At 37.6% G+C, this 17,359-nt stretch overlaps 1 protein-coding gene across 1 annotated transcript; it reads right to left on the reverse strand.

The window, feature by feature from the left end:
• Positions 1-295: 295 nt before the first annotated feature.
• Positions 296-11,389, reverse strand: EIF4E (eukaryotic translation initiation factor 4E). Its single transcript, XM_010162300.1, has 6 exons — positions 11,260-11,389; positions 9,835-9,930; positions 7,731-7,794; positions 5,669-5,782; positions 2,978-3,117; positions 296-1,018 (listed from the first exon to the last, which is right to left on the reverse strand). Exons 3-6 carry the CDS (start codon positions 7,758-7,760, stop codon positions 904-906), a joined length of 399 nt encoding a protein of 132 aa, XP_010160602.1. The 5' UTR covers positions 7,761-7,794; positions 9,835-9,930; positions 11,260-11,389; the 3' UTR covers positions 296-903.
• Between the last annotated feature and the right edge of the window lie 5,970 nt (positions 11,390-17,359).

Genomic DNA, 17,359 nt, shown 5'->3' on the forward strand with positions numbered 1-17,359 from the left:
GTACACATTTTATTTACAGTTTTGTACACTGTCTTAATATGAATGGGACCGCTTTTCTACTTGAGCCATTTTAACCAAAGCAAAATAACCTAAGTAATACAAAGTGTTAAAATACAGCATAAGATACAAAAACAGACATACTATTTCTAGTAAGGAATGTAAATTATGGTGTTACATTTAAAAAAATCCACAATTATGTTTAGGAAATCACACAAACAGATCACTCATTTGACTGAAATGCGTAAGTTTGTAGCAAAGCTTTGATGTTACAAAAAACCAAAAAATTACCAACGAATGCACAAAATTAATGTTTATTCCACCTTTGTCATATTCCCAGATTCTTCACCAAATGTTACATGAGCAAAAACAACTGAAATCAAAACATCACTAATGATAGGGAAAACAAATAAATTAATCTAGCAGCCATCAGCACAGGTTACAGCAAAGATGACGCTGTATAAAAAAATTGCTAGAAAACTGTATGCACCATACTCTTTTCCAAACCAGCAAAATGTTACTGCATACAATGCAAATGTAAAACAGAGTAATTTCCTGCAGGTACAGAAATGCAACTTCTTTTCTGAATACTGTAGATAAACTTTTTTTGTAATAGTAATGTTTCTACCAAGCTATTACAGAGTGGGTCAGGAAAACATTTATGGATCCCAGGGTGAAGTGTACTAAAATTCTGATTGGTAATGGTTACTTCAGCCGAAATAGAAAAAATTGAACACAGAAGTACAAGACAAAGGCGAATGAGACTTCTCACAAATCTTAGCAACACTTAGATGGAAATCAAATTTAAATATAGTCCACTCTGCTTTTGAAGAGGCTTTGGTTCAGCTCCCAAATCTCGATTGCTTGACGCAGTCTCCTATGAAAGAATACTCAGAAGGTGTCTTCTTAAACAACAAACCTATTTTTAGTGGTGGAGCCGCTCTTAGTAGCTGTGTCTGCATGGGACTGATAACCAATCACTATCTTTGGAGGAAGTCCTAATCTTTCCTTGTATACTCTCCTGGAGAAAAGAAATAGAACAACAGTTTAAGCAAAGCCCTTGGGAAGGAATTAGTAACAGGACACCTGCTTTTAAGATCTGCTGACACCTTCATGAATAGATGCCTGTTAGAAACAATTTCTTAGCTATGAATTAAGGACTTGAAACAGGATTTTTCCTAGCTTATTGCATCTAAAAAATCAGCTTATAGCTCTGTATGAACACTGACTTACTATACAAAATAGGGTAAGCTCGTGCCAAAAAAAAAAATAACAGGCCTACATAAATGTAGAACACAGGGATACTACCATTAATGTCAGTAAGCTACATTCCCACATACAGAAACAAAACAGCTATGAAGTCATGGTCCGTGATTCCAGAACTACTGAGATGGTAAAGTCACCTGAACCAAATCAAACAGCAATTCCCTGGAACAGTCAGTTTTTATCACCACACAAATCTCAGTTGCACAGACTTGCTGTCTTTTCTTCAACTACTGACAGAAAGCAGACCACCACCCCCCCAATTCATTATGGTACCGGTCACAGGCAGCTACCCAACAGGAGCTTTAATAAAAATCAACTTGGATCTTATGCCTTAAGAGAAAGAAGCAGCAGTACTCACCTTACACAAACAGTGCTCTTTAGCACAGAGTGAGATGCAAGCCACTAATGGCACTAGGCTGCAAACTCTGGCTAAACCACAAAACAACCCTGTTCCACCTATAGATTGTTAACAAAACTACGTAAATTTAGGGGGTTTTCTAACTTACCCTAATCATAAGGGGACCATAGCTTACCCAAATCTGAACTGTTAAATAAAAGCCTGACGTATTGTCTTTGGAGTTATGGTAACATGACAGCAGGTAGTCGGCATAACTTACCTTAGTCATCATGTTAGTCGGTTTGCAAAATCTTAACTTTTTACAGTTCTCTAACAGAGTCACCCCTAGCTCCTTAGTTAATGGTTAATACTATTCTAAAAAATGTTCTCTGGTGCCTGTTAGGTTTGATGCAAAATTATTCTCTACCAGCAGATATGTACCACAGTTCTGTTTGATTATTGTTAAACACTTACCTTTCAAGTCTGAGCATGATTGTATAATAAAATTGTTAGTGTAAGGCAGACCCCATCAGATTCTTAAAGGTCCAAATGAGGAGTGTGTCAAGAGAGCACCCAATAAGTGAAAAATGTTAGCAAGCTACTACACCTGACAGTTAAGTTTGGCCTAAGATGGATGTGCTAAGCTGGGAAGATAACCTGTGCAAACCAATGAAGATATTTAAGTGGCCTAAGATGACCAAATTTAACAGCAAGTAATTTTGAAGCATCAGTACTACAGCATAAGGAATCCATCAGTTTTAGCAGTACTTGCTAAATAGCAGAGCATAACATGCATTTTCCATAGTACAGACTCATTATCACCCTTGCTTACTGGAATGAAGACTACAACATGCTATTACACACGTCAATCCATGAAACTCAGCATTATTGTTTGAATTGCACTTAAACAGAGATAAAAAGTAGGAAAACATCTGTAGAGTTTAACAGCACATCACTGTCCATTTTTTTTAGCACTTTTCCTCTTATGTGTAAGCATTACTTTCCTGAGAAAAATCTTGCAATGCTCTACTGTTACTGGCTACCCACCCTTTACAAACTAGCACGCTGCAACAGAATCTATAGTGTCTACAGGTATTACTTTCAATGCCTCGCTGTGAAACTAAAAACTTCTGCCAAGATTTCTGTTCAATTTTTCATTACTTCTAAACTACAGCGAAGGTAGCACAGCAGTACAAAGAAGTTACTAATATAAGTAAGTACTTACACAGTAAGGCAAATAATTTGGCACTGAGACTTAAACTTGGCATACAGCTCTGCACAGGCTGTGTTTGCCTGAAGTGCATTCTCTGTCAAGTTGGCTGCCTTTAAACGCTTTGTTACACTTCATGTATTCAAGACTTCAATCACATTACTTACCCTATATGCGTAACAGCATCCCTGTTTTCACATTCAGTTGTCCATATTGCTATTTTATCACCCTTAGTTCTAACATTAACAACAGCACCACATACATCATCACTGTAGTCATCAAACGACTCCCCAATAAGGCACAGCAGCTACAAAACAAAGAATAACCATTAAACATGACAGCTCAGAGTCAGAATCCTGCTCCATAGGCAAACACTCAATGTACCCAAAGGACTGAGGATTACTACATTTTACTGCTTACAGCCATTTGCCATACAGCAATAATTCTGTTTGTCACCGTATTTTCTTGAAGTTCCAAACGTTACAAGTGAATGTAAACTCAGTTGCAGTAGGGAATCGTCCTCCTATTCTGAGTTTTCCATCTCTCCTCCTGTCCCAGCAGCTCCAAGTTCTGACAGTTGATCATTTACATAGTGTTGCCTCCCACTCCACCCTCCCAGTCCAAAACCAGGTCAGAATTACAATTTATCCTTCCTTCTGAAGTACGTTTAACACAGGCAGGCAAATCTGAAATCTTAAGTGTTTACACTCGTTATCCAGGATGAACCTGTGAGGAACTATTTGGGCAATATGTCAGCTATGTAAGGTCCAGCTTCAATTGTAGAGTATTTCAATGCAGAAGCAAATCAGACTGCAACTTAGATGGAAAGTGCTATCTAATTAAGTGTTACTTTCCATCAACGTACTCAGGAAGCTTCAGTTCAAACTCTGAAGTGAGAGTCACTCATCCCGAATGGTGTAATGCAAACACAACAACACAAGTGTACATAACACAAGATTCTCCCCCCATAGATTTATAATGGTGAAACCTGGAATTGGCCAAGGTGGTATAGTTCAGGAACAGAGTGAGTTAGATCACATCCCTGTACAGTGGGCTAACTGCAGGAGTGATATTTAAAATCTTCAACTCACAAACTGTAACACAAGCAATTTTCAGATATTCAAAACTGGGAATTTCTTGTGGTTAGGACATTCATACAACCCATGCTCAATTTCAAATCCTTCTGCACACTGAACTATTAATCTCCTATTGGACACTTGTTTACCTCACTTGCACGGTATGTTAAATACACTGGCATTATATAAATCTTCCAGAATCACTTACAGTATACAGAAATTCAACACTTGCAACTTTCTGAATAAACCAGATCTTTTCAGTACCCACGAGAGCTGCAAGGGCTGATTTCATCAAGGAAATAGAAAAAGGACAAAGTGTGCTACTGAATCAATCAGGTATAATTAGACACATTTTAAATGTTACACCTAATTGCAGGGTGCACACATTCACTGAGTAATGAAAGCCATAAATGTATAAGTTTAAACCAAACAAACATTGAATATTGATCAACAGCCTTAGTACATATACAAGCAAAGATAACCATCTTGCTCAACACATACTATAGTCAGATAAATTCTCCATGAATACAGAACAACAGGAAGGAAATAGTCCTCTCAAATCAAGTTTAATTTAGTTTAAGAACAGTAAAGATCATTAAATAATAAGAAAAATCTGTTCCAAAGGGGAGTGATACAGGAAGAAGTTTTGATTTTTACTGGAGAAAGTTAGTTACAAATAATTACTGGAATCACAAGTGACAGGGGTTGTTTTAGAGCACAAATTCCAGTCACCCTGGTATTTGGGCTCTGTGCCTGCTGCTAAACAAAAAGCAGAGGCCCCCTAGCCTGGAGTCTATATAAACCATTGACATGTTTCCAGTCCATACGTAATGGCTAGTAAGAGTCAGAAGAACCAATGCAGGCATTTCAGTGGACACAGCAAGACATTTACTCATGTGCCGTCGTATTGCCTTGCAGTATAATGCTCACCATCCTTTCGTCAAATCACTATGACAGTGACTAGAAAGATGCTAATAGTGCTGGTATTGTGGACACCCTGCTTTGATGAACACCTCTGCACTGAAGGCCATTTCTCCCTTTCAGAGGGGTGCAATACTTCTTGCTTCTCACACAAGCAGGGAAGAAGTTCAGAGATTTGATAAGACTGCTTTATATTGTACTGCCTACAATCTATGCCCCTAGAACCCAGACCACACTAGACTTCTAGGCTATTCTGAGTGAGTTTCTAGACAGTACAGTTATAGCCTTTTCTACATTTACTGAAATTCACATCATCTCTAGAAGTTTATTTATAATTTAAAAAGTCTGTTCCAAAAAGAAATAGCAATGGAAAAAATATTTTCACAGTGTACAGGAAAATTGTGTTATTATTTGCCTATCCTAGTGTTAAGATACAGACAGAACAAAAGTCTGAAACTCCCCTGTTTCAGCAAGACCAAAATCCAAAAACTATTTGTTTGCAGCAATTTGTTTCACAAATACTCTAATATTTAAGTTGTTAAATTTGGGAGTCGCATTCAAGGCAAAGTATGATTATCCCAGTAGCTCAACAACTATTCTGTACATTCCACAGGAAAAGGTTAATCTGTCCTGCAGAATCATCTCTATTGCTGCTCATTATAAGAAAGCATTCAACAGCATACAACTACATGGAGCATCACTATCATGTTTCAAATACAGCCTGACAATAAAAACTTACAGGACACTGTGCTACCAGGAAGTTAGATATCTAGTGTGGCACAGAGAAAGAACACACCAGTTAAAATACTAAATACGACTGCAAGACTCTTCAGTTTAAACTTGTAAGGCTGTAGTACTTACTGTCTCTAGCCAGAAGCGATCAAGGTCACTTCGTCTCTGCTGTTTGTTTAGTGTAATTAGCCACCGTCCTCCTCGCTTGTTTTTTTCATCTTCCCACATGGGTTCAATTCCATCCTGCAAAGAACGGCCAGATGTCAAATCAGACTTGATTTCTATTTTTCCTAAAGAATAACCAAAAGGCTAGTGATAAATGAAACAGCAACTTAAGAAAAAAGCCTGTAGTTTGAGACACATACCTGTCCAGAAATACTGTCTCATTCCAATACCAAAGTTCTCCAGTACCAATACCAGTTAAAAAGTGCACTTTCTTTCATGAATTTTGATTTCTACAAAAGAATCACAGCCCAGGCAAAACCCTTGGCTACACAACATTACATTAAAAAATTGTGTGAACAGGCAAAGTTAAACATCCATTTTACCCTGTATGAAACCAGACAAAATTAGCAGCTACATTCTGGAGTCCTTATTTTAAGTCTTGGACTCAGTGCAACATTGGCCAAATGCTTCACTTATGCATAAAGATTACTTCACTGAAACAGACGCTCTTGGCAGTCTGTCTCAATGACTTCCTGCACACACAAGGTGAGAATAAGAGGGTTTTAATTGCCAGGGCCACAAAAAACAACACACCATTTAGAAGCAAGTTGCATTCTGATTCATGCTTTTCCAATGGCCCTGCACTGAATTAAATGACCCTGGATACACTGATCCACCAAAGCAGGCAGCTGCCACTCCCACACCCACCAGCTACGCTGCACTTCAAGAAAGTCAGTCATCAAAAAAGCAGGTAACTGTCTAGACAGAGAAATTAGGTTAAAAAATGTCTATTAAGGGTTGCACTACAGAACTCTGGCTGAAAGCTAATTAAGTGTTCAACATGCAGGATGGAGTGGTGTCAGCTCACTTTAAATTTAACACCCTCACTGGCAGCTGCAGAGCTCAAACTACTTCATCACCTTTAAGAGCAACTCTTACAAGGCCACAATTGAAGGACAACAGCGAGAGCCTGCTCAGAAGCCTGTAACAGTTACTAATTCTGTACCAGTTCCACATTTAAAGACTTAAATTATTGCAGATTGATGATATGCAGACACAGAATAGATACACATACTTAAACAAATTTAGGATTCATACAAAAAAAATACAAGTATGATCCATAGATATCCTAACCTCTGAAGGGCCTACAGCTTCTTAAAATTTACTAGTAAGATTTCTCAGTCACTTAAAATACTGTTATCTTCCCAAACCCAAGCATCACCTCCTCACTACCGAAAGCTGCTGAGGTTTACAAACTATGTACACAGGCTACTGAGGAATGTCAGCCAGTAGCCATTTTATAAGCAAAGGAAGAACCAGGCACCAGTACTTAGAGGATTATTTAGGTATTTGAATCCAGAGAAGAAGCTGTATGCTACAAGCACTTCGGAGAGGCTAGGATTTAATTTAGAGCTCCCGTTCAGATCTCCGCTCCAGCTGAGGCAGGATTTCACATACACTTTCTCATCAGCATTTCAGTTTGAACACTTCCTCAGCATGCTTTAAGTGTCAGTTTTGATTACAATTTTCCATTTCATACATAAGCAATATGGCATTTAACGGGTGGTGGAAAAATTAACTATAGGAGCATTGTGTATCTGGCTAGTAGTGTTCATAAAAAATAGCAGAGAACATCGCAGCCTCCCACAGAACTCAGACACATGAACTCATTTCATGTCACACCAAATGAGAGAGATGGAAAATCTTTCATATGATAAAAAATATTGAGATTTAGTTATCTGCACAAATATTTCAAACAGAATGAAAACAAACACAGTAACAGATTAAACCATACTGTCTGTGAAGTGTGTTACAGCAACTACTTGCATTTTCAGAACTAGTGACAGCCTGATTTTCAGAAGGCATGTGTTTGGGACTTCCAAAAAAAATTAACACCTTTAGGACATTCCCAACCATGTTCCTAAATATCTGAAGTGAAATATTTCCTGACTAAGCAAGACACTGTCTTGCTTAGTCAGGAAACCATCAACATCCATAACTGAAGAAAAAAGGTTAGCAAGCATACCTTAAAGAGCGAGTAGTCACAACCAGGCATTAAATTACTAGAGAGCTGGATATGGTTGTATAAACTATTGGAGGGAAAAAAGCAGGATTAAAAACTAAGCATTATTTTAAGGGAAAAAATTCTTACAGAATTTAAGACATATGACCGAACAAAATACAAAAATTAAAAAGCATTAAAAGTTATTGAAGCAACCCCATTTCCTAAGTATTTTTCAGCAGTATAAACCCATTAGTTTTAAGATGTTCTGGGCTTAAAAAGCAGAATGGAAACTGGTTTGTTAACACTTGCTGGGTTCCTATACAATAGCATTTCCCAGAAATACCAATGCTTCTTTTAAACCTAGTTATAACACAGCTATTAGAAACACAACTCACTCAACTTTCCTGGCAACGAGTCCTGTGTCCATGTGTATTCTGTACATATACACACAAGGAATAAAGATAATTGTTTATATTTCTAAGGCTACTCTCTCTGCAGAGAGGTTTTAGGAGAAATATTCAATGCTGTTATTTAATACAATACTCTAGGGATGAAGGCTGTAGGCCTGATAATTCAAATTGCAATAAGGACTCTAAAGGTAAGAACAGATGACAACCAAATATGAAATATAAACTCTGAATTATATTTACAACTATGCAATTCAGAGCAAAAAAACCAAAGTAGTACATACTGTCTCCTCCTCTAGCGAGGAGACAGATGCCTTTTTCCTACACTGCTAAGGTCAGACTTCAGAAGAAGGCCTGCACCTCTCACAGCAACCTGCAGCCCAAGACCAACATTCAGGCATGGTCCAGCACCAAAAAGGAAATGTATTACTGCAATGTTCTAACAATTAGGAATCAGGCACAGGAATATACAAAGCCAGGTACAGATTTACCAGCTTCCCTCCTTTAAGTTTACCTTAACCTTAGTATTTTCTCCCCAGAACAACATACCTATTTCCCACTCTGACCATAATGGAGGCAGAACTTCTCAACTGCTTGTGACTGATTTTATATCCTTGACTTCAGACATCTAGGTTAATTACCCAGACCATCTTTGTTATAGGAGCTCAAAAACTTGCCCTTAACCAACTTTAACAGTGAGTTTCAAACAATTTAGCTGCTCATCCCATACTCCAAGACTACAAACTACTGTTAACTCAACCATCAGTCACCTCCATAGCAGGAACAGGAAAGCTAGTTACAAGCACAGAATCCGATTCCCCTCTGACATCTACACTGATAAATATTTGTTCAACATTTTCAGTATCGCTATTTCTTCCCTGTTGGTGCTAATGGGTCTCATTATTCTACTTAGAGACACCATTTCCCCCTAACTGATGACATCCAAAAGGCGGCACACAAAAGCCTTAAGAACCTTACCACTCAATATAGCGCATAACACTAAAAGATCAAATATATAATGCTTTTTTCTCCACCCTCAATCTGATACCACTTGCATATTGTCCATATTTCGTCATTATGTCAGGCAAAATCTTTCAAGTAAGGCACCTGAATCTGACTGAAGCAAGTGTTTGGAAAGCACAGGCCTACCTTCAAAGGCTTTATTCTTGCTTTTGCAGCCTGAATGCTTTTACAGACGTTCAACTTAGAATGAAGGTAGTTTCTTCTGTAACCTCTAGTGAACTTATTTTGAGGACACATCAATCTCTCAAGTACTATGCTCCAGATTCAGGCACCCTTGCACATCTGAAGTGAGTCAGCTGTCCAAGAATTTAATTAACTAGTAAAATCTGGAGCCAAGGAAGTGACAATCAGTTGGCTCCAAGAATTTACAAATTCATATTACTATGAGATAGCTACTGCACAAATACAATTTTCTACATGTATGTCAAGTACATATGAATGTAAGCAGCGCTGCAGTGCAAACTGCAAGGCAACGTGCACTTAAAGCACGAAGAACTTATCCAGTCACATTTTCTTCAAAGATTACATTCTACCACACCCTGAAGAATGAGGTAGACCTCACCTTCAATTTTGCAGACGTTTCAGATTACACCCAAAAAGTTGCAGTTAATGGAGTACTTTGGCTTTTTGACTTTGGCATAAGCTTTGCCAATACACACCAGAATTATTATGGAGATTGAAAAACCTTTACTTACGCCCAAAAATCTTCAACAGTATCAAACTTTGAGATAAGACGAAGATTTGCTTGCCAAGTTTTGCTCTTGTCATTTTTAAAAAACCAGAGTGCCCATCTAAAGGAAAACAAAATAAAATAACAGCATCTAGAAATTAAAGTATATTAAAAATATAATTCATTATTGGTGTTGTTATACCCAAAATAATTGAAAACTTCAAGAGATTATTAGCATGGAAATCTGTTTTTATCAGAAGATACATGAGAAACTCAGTTCTCAAATCCAGCTCTTTGCAGATCAACAATATTTGTGTTCCCATTGCAAGAGTCATGGCAGACTTGATCAATCTGTTTATGTAAATATTTCAAATAGTTTTGGATCATTTTTAAGACTCTAAAACCCTAAGCCTCAAGTGTTTTTCTCCTTGCTGCCACCACTACACTGCAATCCCCTACTGCAAATAACTGATTATGGTGTAAAACAAAAAAACTATTCAACCTAGGAACACAGTTCCCTTTCCAGTGATTTCTTTGTAAAGGTTACAAAAGCTAATTATATCACTCCAAAGCTACACATGACATGGAAGTTTCACAAGCACTCACATACTAGAAGAGCATAAATTTTAAAAGGGAAGCTGCTCTCAGCTTACTAATGGCACCAATCTTCAAAAAAATGCTTCAAGTTTTTAAATCTGTATACATGAAGACAAGACTAAATGAAAATTTTTCCATCCAATGGTCTACACTCTTATCTCCACTGAGTTCCAATCTCACTGCATACAAATTGAACATTTATACACAACGATGCTCTTTCTGGATCTAAGAAGCATTGTTCAAAATGCTGGAACAGGGTACTTGAGACATTTAACAAAAGAGGCTTATTTTTCATTTTGACAGTTTCAGTAGTGTTGAAATCACTCAGGTTAGCACTAGACTCACAGCAGAGAACTTTAAGTCAGCAGGTGTCAATTTAGTGTTTTGAGACCTTTCCTGACATTTCACTACCACTTGTAAAAGAGTGGTCAGCACTGATTTAATCAAAGTGGTTAGAGGAAAAAGAGGAAGAACAGAAGTTGAGAGACAGACAAGGGAAAATGGGACGCACACTGCATAGCACTACAGTGCAGAGTAGTTCTACACATTTGTCTAAAACCTGGAAAAAGAGGAAGGTGCCACTTGGTAAAAGGTTCACTTTGGGGCAGCATCTACCTACCAACATTATGAAAATTTGCAAAGATTTTCAGCTTCTGTAACAACACTATGTGAAAAGGCTCTAAATTGCAACAGGATCAGATTCTATTTCCTCTGCCACCTCACTGCAAAAATCTTCCAAAATTGAGAACTCTCAAAATGCTGCTAGAAAACTTAAGGAAAGCAAGAAAGTTGTAAAGCCACGAGCATTTTTCCATCTTTGGCAAAATTACAATCACGTTTCTGTGCTATTTACCTGTTTTGTAGTGGATGCTTAATGTACTGTTCTGGGCTGGCAACCTCCTGACTAGGTGCTGGCTCAGTTTTCTCCTCTTCTGAAGGCTGAGGGTTGGGAGTGGTTTCCTGTTTGAAGAAAGGAGTTATTAATACGTTCCTTCTCAATTTTTATTGAAGTAATTTAGTTCTTTGAAGTAACTTTAAGAAGGCTGAAGCTAAGAGTTCCTCTAATTCATCTTGGATTAGGAATCCAAGTCATGGAAGCACAATTTGCATCCCTTTATTCTTCAACATCTGAAGAGGTCCTACAATAAATACTAACTGCAGGAACTCACATTCTGCTGTTCAGCAATTTGCTTCCTGGGTCATTTGTTTCCAGAATGGTTTACTTAACATACTTGTCTTATGTTCAAACAGTTCTGAGAGTTATTTTCAGAAATACACAATATGTGATGTTATCTAGAATATGCACACCTAAAAATTTCTAGAATAATTTCAGAAGGAAATTTTTTGTATCAGTTTCTGACAAAGCATCATTGGAAACAGATGACCAGGTCCTGTTTATTTAGAAAAATCTGTTATTACAAGTAGGAGACATGCCTGTAATTCTCAGGTCAGAAACTGGCTCTAACAAGCAGTTAGAATCCAAACTGGTAAGGAGTTATCTTTGTATTTGCAACATCACTACTAACAAAGCTTCAGGCACCAAGCAGCAGAATTTAAACACATTAGTTCTCAAATTTCAAACGAAAATAAATGTAATTATACATGTTTATCACAGATTAGACTAATTCTAGTATTTTTTCAAATCTCTAGAGACAGTGCTAGAGATGTCAAATATATTTTAACATAAAGTGGTGAAATAAGCTTGTTATTCATTTCAAGAAGCCACTGTGTCAGGTTTGAAATTCTAATGCCATTCCTTCAAACCAGTGAACACAAAGCTTTCTTGTGAGGCCAAGTGTTCCTGCCAGTCACCACCATCTCTCCCTAATCTGCAATCTGTGCTAGAATATTACAGAGACAAGGAATGAGGACTAGAACTCATTCCCTACAGTTCACACAAAAATGCCTGTACAGCTGACCTTGTGAAAGAAAAAGCACCTCAGTAATATAAACAAATATTAACTACAACAGACCCAAAGACTCTAGACATTCCTAAACATGGCAAAACAAAAGCAGTACTTAAATTAGTTTAAACTTTGTGGTCTTCAGAAAATAAAGCAATGTAGGGGCAGATTAAGCAATGGTAAATCATCTAATTAATGGAACAGTTTACTCCAGACTTCTATGTTACTCAGTTTACTATCACCAAAGCTGCTGAAAGCAGAATGGATTTGAAGTGATAACAAACACATTGTTCAACCTTCACAGTCCCAGTTGGCAAACTCTTTTGATAACCCCTAAAGATCTGTCTTAATAGGGATTTTATTTTCATTATTAATATATTTAGCACTATTAAGATATTATGTTTTACTCTAGAGAAGTAACATCTTTACATTTGAAAATAATTAATTATGCTTTAGTTTAACAGCTCATCTAGAAAAAAATCTCAATTCAAAAGCTAATTTACATAATGTTTCAGAACACTTTCATATGCTCCCACATCCACTGTGAAAGACTGAAATGCAAAGGCCCACCAGGGGCAGGGACAACTAGGCCAGTGCCTTGACATACACAGTACAAGGGGCAGACAGTCCAACTTCCTGCCTCTTAATAAAACTAAATGCTTTCTGAAGATTCCCTCATGGGGAGCATCACTGCCAAACCCACAGAAGCACAGTGTTGAACAATCTGTCCAACCTCCTTCAGCGTAATACTAGAAAACCTAAACAGATCTTCAGAAAGCTCAGTAAATGCTTCAAACTTATCTAGAACAAAATTTCTAGCATTAGCCCCATCTACAATTAAGTTGATGGGATATTTGATCCCATCATTCCCTTTAATCACATGTAAGAACTCCACAGAAAAAAATTAAGATAGTCAATGCACAAAGGGTACAAAATAGAACAAACCAGCATTTAAATATTTCCTCCTCCAAGTTATCGTTTGTATTATACTACAAAAAGACAAGTACAGGCAACCACAATTTAAGCATTGCCCCTTCAGAGGCTTCTAACTAGAAGAGTTCTAAATAGTATACATGCAAATACAATGAGCATACAAGAAAAATCTTGTGGATATTTTGGAAGTAAGCACTAGGTTTTGTGATAAAGCTTGCTTTCATTCACAATATTCTGCAGTTATGACATCTACTATTTACAACTGATTTACAAACACTATTACACTAAAGATACACACATCAAATAGACTCACTCTTGACAAATGCAGAGTATCTTCCAAAAATAATTCCAGTTGAGAATCTCATTCATGTTTGCTCAGCAAACAGCTTTTGATATACAAAGGGCTATAATCCTAAAGTCTCCCTGGTCAGTCTTCCAGAAGACTGTTTATAACTATATAAACTGGAAGAATCAATACAAACCTACTAAGCACATGCAGGGGCATGTAATTCGTAACTGCTACTGTAAGACAACATCAGAAAGGATTAAGGTATCACTTCCAGGCAACTAAAAAAAATTGCCATGAGCCTCAGTTCCGGCCCTGTCAGCCACCCTCCACATAAATACGTGAAAGTCCGTTTCTGGACAAATGGAAGACACCTGACTCAGCACAAGCATTTTAGTTCAGTCACCACAATAAAAAGTCTCAAGATATTTTGAAAGCCACCCAGCATTAATGGAACTCAAGACTAACCATTATTTCAAGCTCCTGCTCAAAACAGTACATGACGACTCACCTTCAAGGCCTGGCTAACTATGATCTAGACCCAGGATTATGCCTCTCCTCTCAGACTAACTCACTCAGAACAGATATTTTTTTCAGCACCAGGCTGTCCATCAAGGGCAGCTACAGCTGCACATACCAGAACAAACTTGGGAAAAGGCATAAAGTTGGAAGCAGAGCTTTCTACCGCAAAACAGGTTTCTGGCTGGTCTCAGACAGAAGCCTAAAGCAGCTTGTTTTCACTATCTTTTATTTCCCACTGCCATCAAGGAAAACAGAAAAAGAAGCATTTTGAATCTTGGCTGGTTAATCATATCAGCTCCCATTTTCTTTTATCTTACCTTTATCTCACTATTCTGACCACCAAGCTAAAGTATTTGTATTGCAAAGCACTTTTCAGTATTAGTCAAACAGTATGTAAGTTCACTAATTGGCATTCAAAGTCCATTTCTTGTACCCAATCTCTTTTCAGCTACTGAAATTCTACCCCAAACTACAAGCATTCAGGTTTTAAAAGATTCTATAAATACAACATGAATTAAAGCAATATTGTATACATTTTACCAATTCACACCTTGAAATCGTGGAACTGCTACACTATTAATTTACAAAAGTCAGACTTGTCTCTACAAGCAGTTTCTGGACTACTAAATTTACAATCTTTTGTAATACTTTACTATTGCTCATAACTAACACATTCTTTAACCTAAAACTGACTTTGTGTCTGCTATTAAACTAAGCCACCACTGGGTCTGCTGCTTCTAAAATAGATGTAATGAAATAGGGTAGAATTACCAGACAAACTGGAAAGCTTCCTATGGCCAATCCTACTCCTCATACACAAGACAGCACATAATTAAAAGTGACATTTATTCACTACCCACTTTTTTTCATGTAGGAATCAGCCTGCAGAAGTCCATGAAACATCTGCCTACTCAGCACTTAATGGCTGTGCATATCTGCACATTACTTGGATTCTGACACTCACAGATTTAATTGGTGTTATTTATTCTTTCTCCACAGCACATGACGACCAGCGTACAGAAGGAAGGTGTGCGTGTCACTGGGACAGGAAACAAATAGTGCTTCCAATAAAAACTGCTTACTCAGGTTTGTCTATTGAGGAGAACAACTCGCTTGACTAGGCTTCACCCAGAGTTTTCAGGCACTGCCCAGACCACATCCATGCCATCTAATTGTCTACAGACGTCACTCAGGAAGTCCAGTTGAGAGAGCACAAGATTTATGTCCCAAAAGGGCATAACCTAGCAGCATTACACATTCTTGGTCAAAGTTAAGAGAATCAGTTAGTGGAAGAGACTTCCAAAGCTTTCTTGCATTAAACCAAAACAAGTTACATTTGAGAGTTTCCACCTTCTTGTTTAGGGTTTCCAACAGAATGACAAAGCTGCACATCCTAGTTATCTGATGTCTAGGGAAAAAGCATGTCAACTGTCTGCTGGTCCTTATGCTTCCTCCAGGCAACTCCTACTACAGTACAGTCAGGATAATTCACAAGGCACAAAATCGAGAGCTATTTATTTCAAATTTTCTGGACAAAAAAAAAAGGTATTTAAGCCCACCCACATACAAGTGTTATGTGCTGTAAGGCAGCAAACCGAATTATGATCTGCTATGGAAGTCTGAGGAATGAATATACAGAAGTAAAATCACGCATAGTACATGTAACACCAGCTGAAAGAGGGGTACCAACAGCCACCTGTTACCGATTAAACAGTGTCAAACAGCTTTCCAGACACCAGGACAGGGACAAGTTTTCTAGGCATGACATAACAAGGCCTAATACAAAGTAACTATCCTAACTGCACATATTACTACTCACAGACCACCACAGATTGTTAGAAAGGCATTCACTAATAGAACACAAACACAGGAGGCGATTTTAACAGAGTGACTTCCCCCTAAATTAGAACAGAAGTGTAACACAGGTACAGGAGGAGAGGAACAGAAGACTGAAGTGGAAAAGTACACGCTTCCTCCAGTGCCAGAGGGGCGCTCTGGTTAGTTTTTTTAGGAAATATAATCAGGTTTATAAGATGCAAAGAATATTTACAGCCCTTTTGACTTCTGACAAAAATGAGTTACACTTGAAAGTACCCATCAGATTTTCAACATTTAACCTTATTATTAGAATTAATGAACAAGTTACAAAGTATATCAAAATACTTCAGTATCTTTTGTTTTTTCTAACTGCCTAAGCAGGCTGCTCTCCTGCTACCACTTCTCACCCCAGTCTGCTGCTGCCTTTACTACTGGAACATGAAATCTAGGTATGGGATAAGATGACTTTCCACTAACATTCTGTTAGTTCCAAGGCACTCAGACAAGCAAACAAAAACTTCCCAAAAAGGCTGAGGTGACTCAAAGGACAAAGCACCTCTGATCTCCCCACACACTCTACACAGCAGACATAAAAGCACTCCAAGCTACTGCAAGTACACTGAGCCACTCTACAACCAAGCACAGAATTTTACATCAGCTGAAAAATTAAGACACATTCAATCTTCAGAAAATAATTTTAAACAAAATTGTATAATGTTTGGATGCTCAAGACATCCATCTTCAATCAAAAAGCCCTGGACATACCATTGGCTTGCCCAATTACTGTAAAGCATGTAGTGTACACAAGCTGCTTTGATAAACAGCACTGAACATGAGAAAAACTGACCACTATTTAAAAGATTATTCATTTAAACAACTACTCTGCACATTTAGGAAAATAACTTTAAAAAAATGAATTTTTTCTGCCTTACATCCACTATATAAGAATCAAAGACAACTGCCACTTTCAGGCAGCTAACAGAACACCTGTATTACACAGGACACTTAAATCTGTACATCACACACTTTACTATCTTCGTAAGATGAACATTTTAAAGAAGAACAGGACTTTAAGAAATTAGTGACTGCTCTAAGTTTCTGGGCTAAAAACAGTCTCCAAACTTCTGTTTAATCTTCACTTAAGAGTACTTCAAAAGTGAAAGACAAATGTGTTGGAGGAAAAAGTCACATTAATTCACTTTTAAAATCTGCACTTCTCTTCCACAATGCAGGCTCTCTACCAACATCCCTCATTTGATTCTCCCCTCTATCCCCTCAAAATTCATACTGATCTTTACAAAGCTGACAGAAGGGTCACATTTTCTCATCAAAATTTCCTGTGCACCCCCACACCTGCAGGTAATATCAGTAAATGAAACATGACTCAGAGTCATATGCTATTTCTATGCCTTACCTTGAAATAAGCTCAACATTTTATACACTGTATGAAATGCAATTTTTTAAAATTGCTTTCAGAAAAATGTTCATCA

The sequence above is a fragment of the Antrostomus carolinensis genome, unplaced genomic scaffold (assembly GCF_000700745.2).
Source record: "Antrostomus carolinensis isolate BGI_N321 unplaced genomic scaffold, ASM70074v2 scaffold25662, whole genome shotgun sequence".
Taxonomy (NCBI): domain Eukaryota; kingdom Metazoa; phylum Chordata; class Aves; order Caprimulgiformes; family Caprimulgidae; genus Antrostomus; species Antrostomus carolinensis.

What these genes read in the sequence shown, in the direction of transcription:
- EIF4E (XM_010162300.1), bottom strand. Translation starts at nt 7,760, where the DNA reads ATGCCTGGTTGTGACTACTCGCTCTTTAAG. An exon ending in GTGACTACTCGCTCTTTAAG is followed by an intron (nt 5,783 to 7,730) that starts GTATGCTTGCTA and finishes CGTTCTTTGCAG; the next exon opens with GATGGAATTGAACCCATGTG. An exon ending in GATGCTGTTACGCATATAGG is followed by an intron (nt 1,019 to 2,977) that starts GTAAGTAATGTG and finishes TCTTTTCTCCAG; the next exon opens with GAGAGTATACAAGGAAAGAT.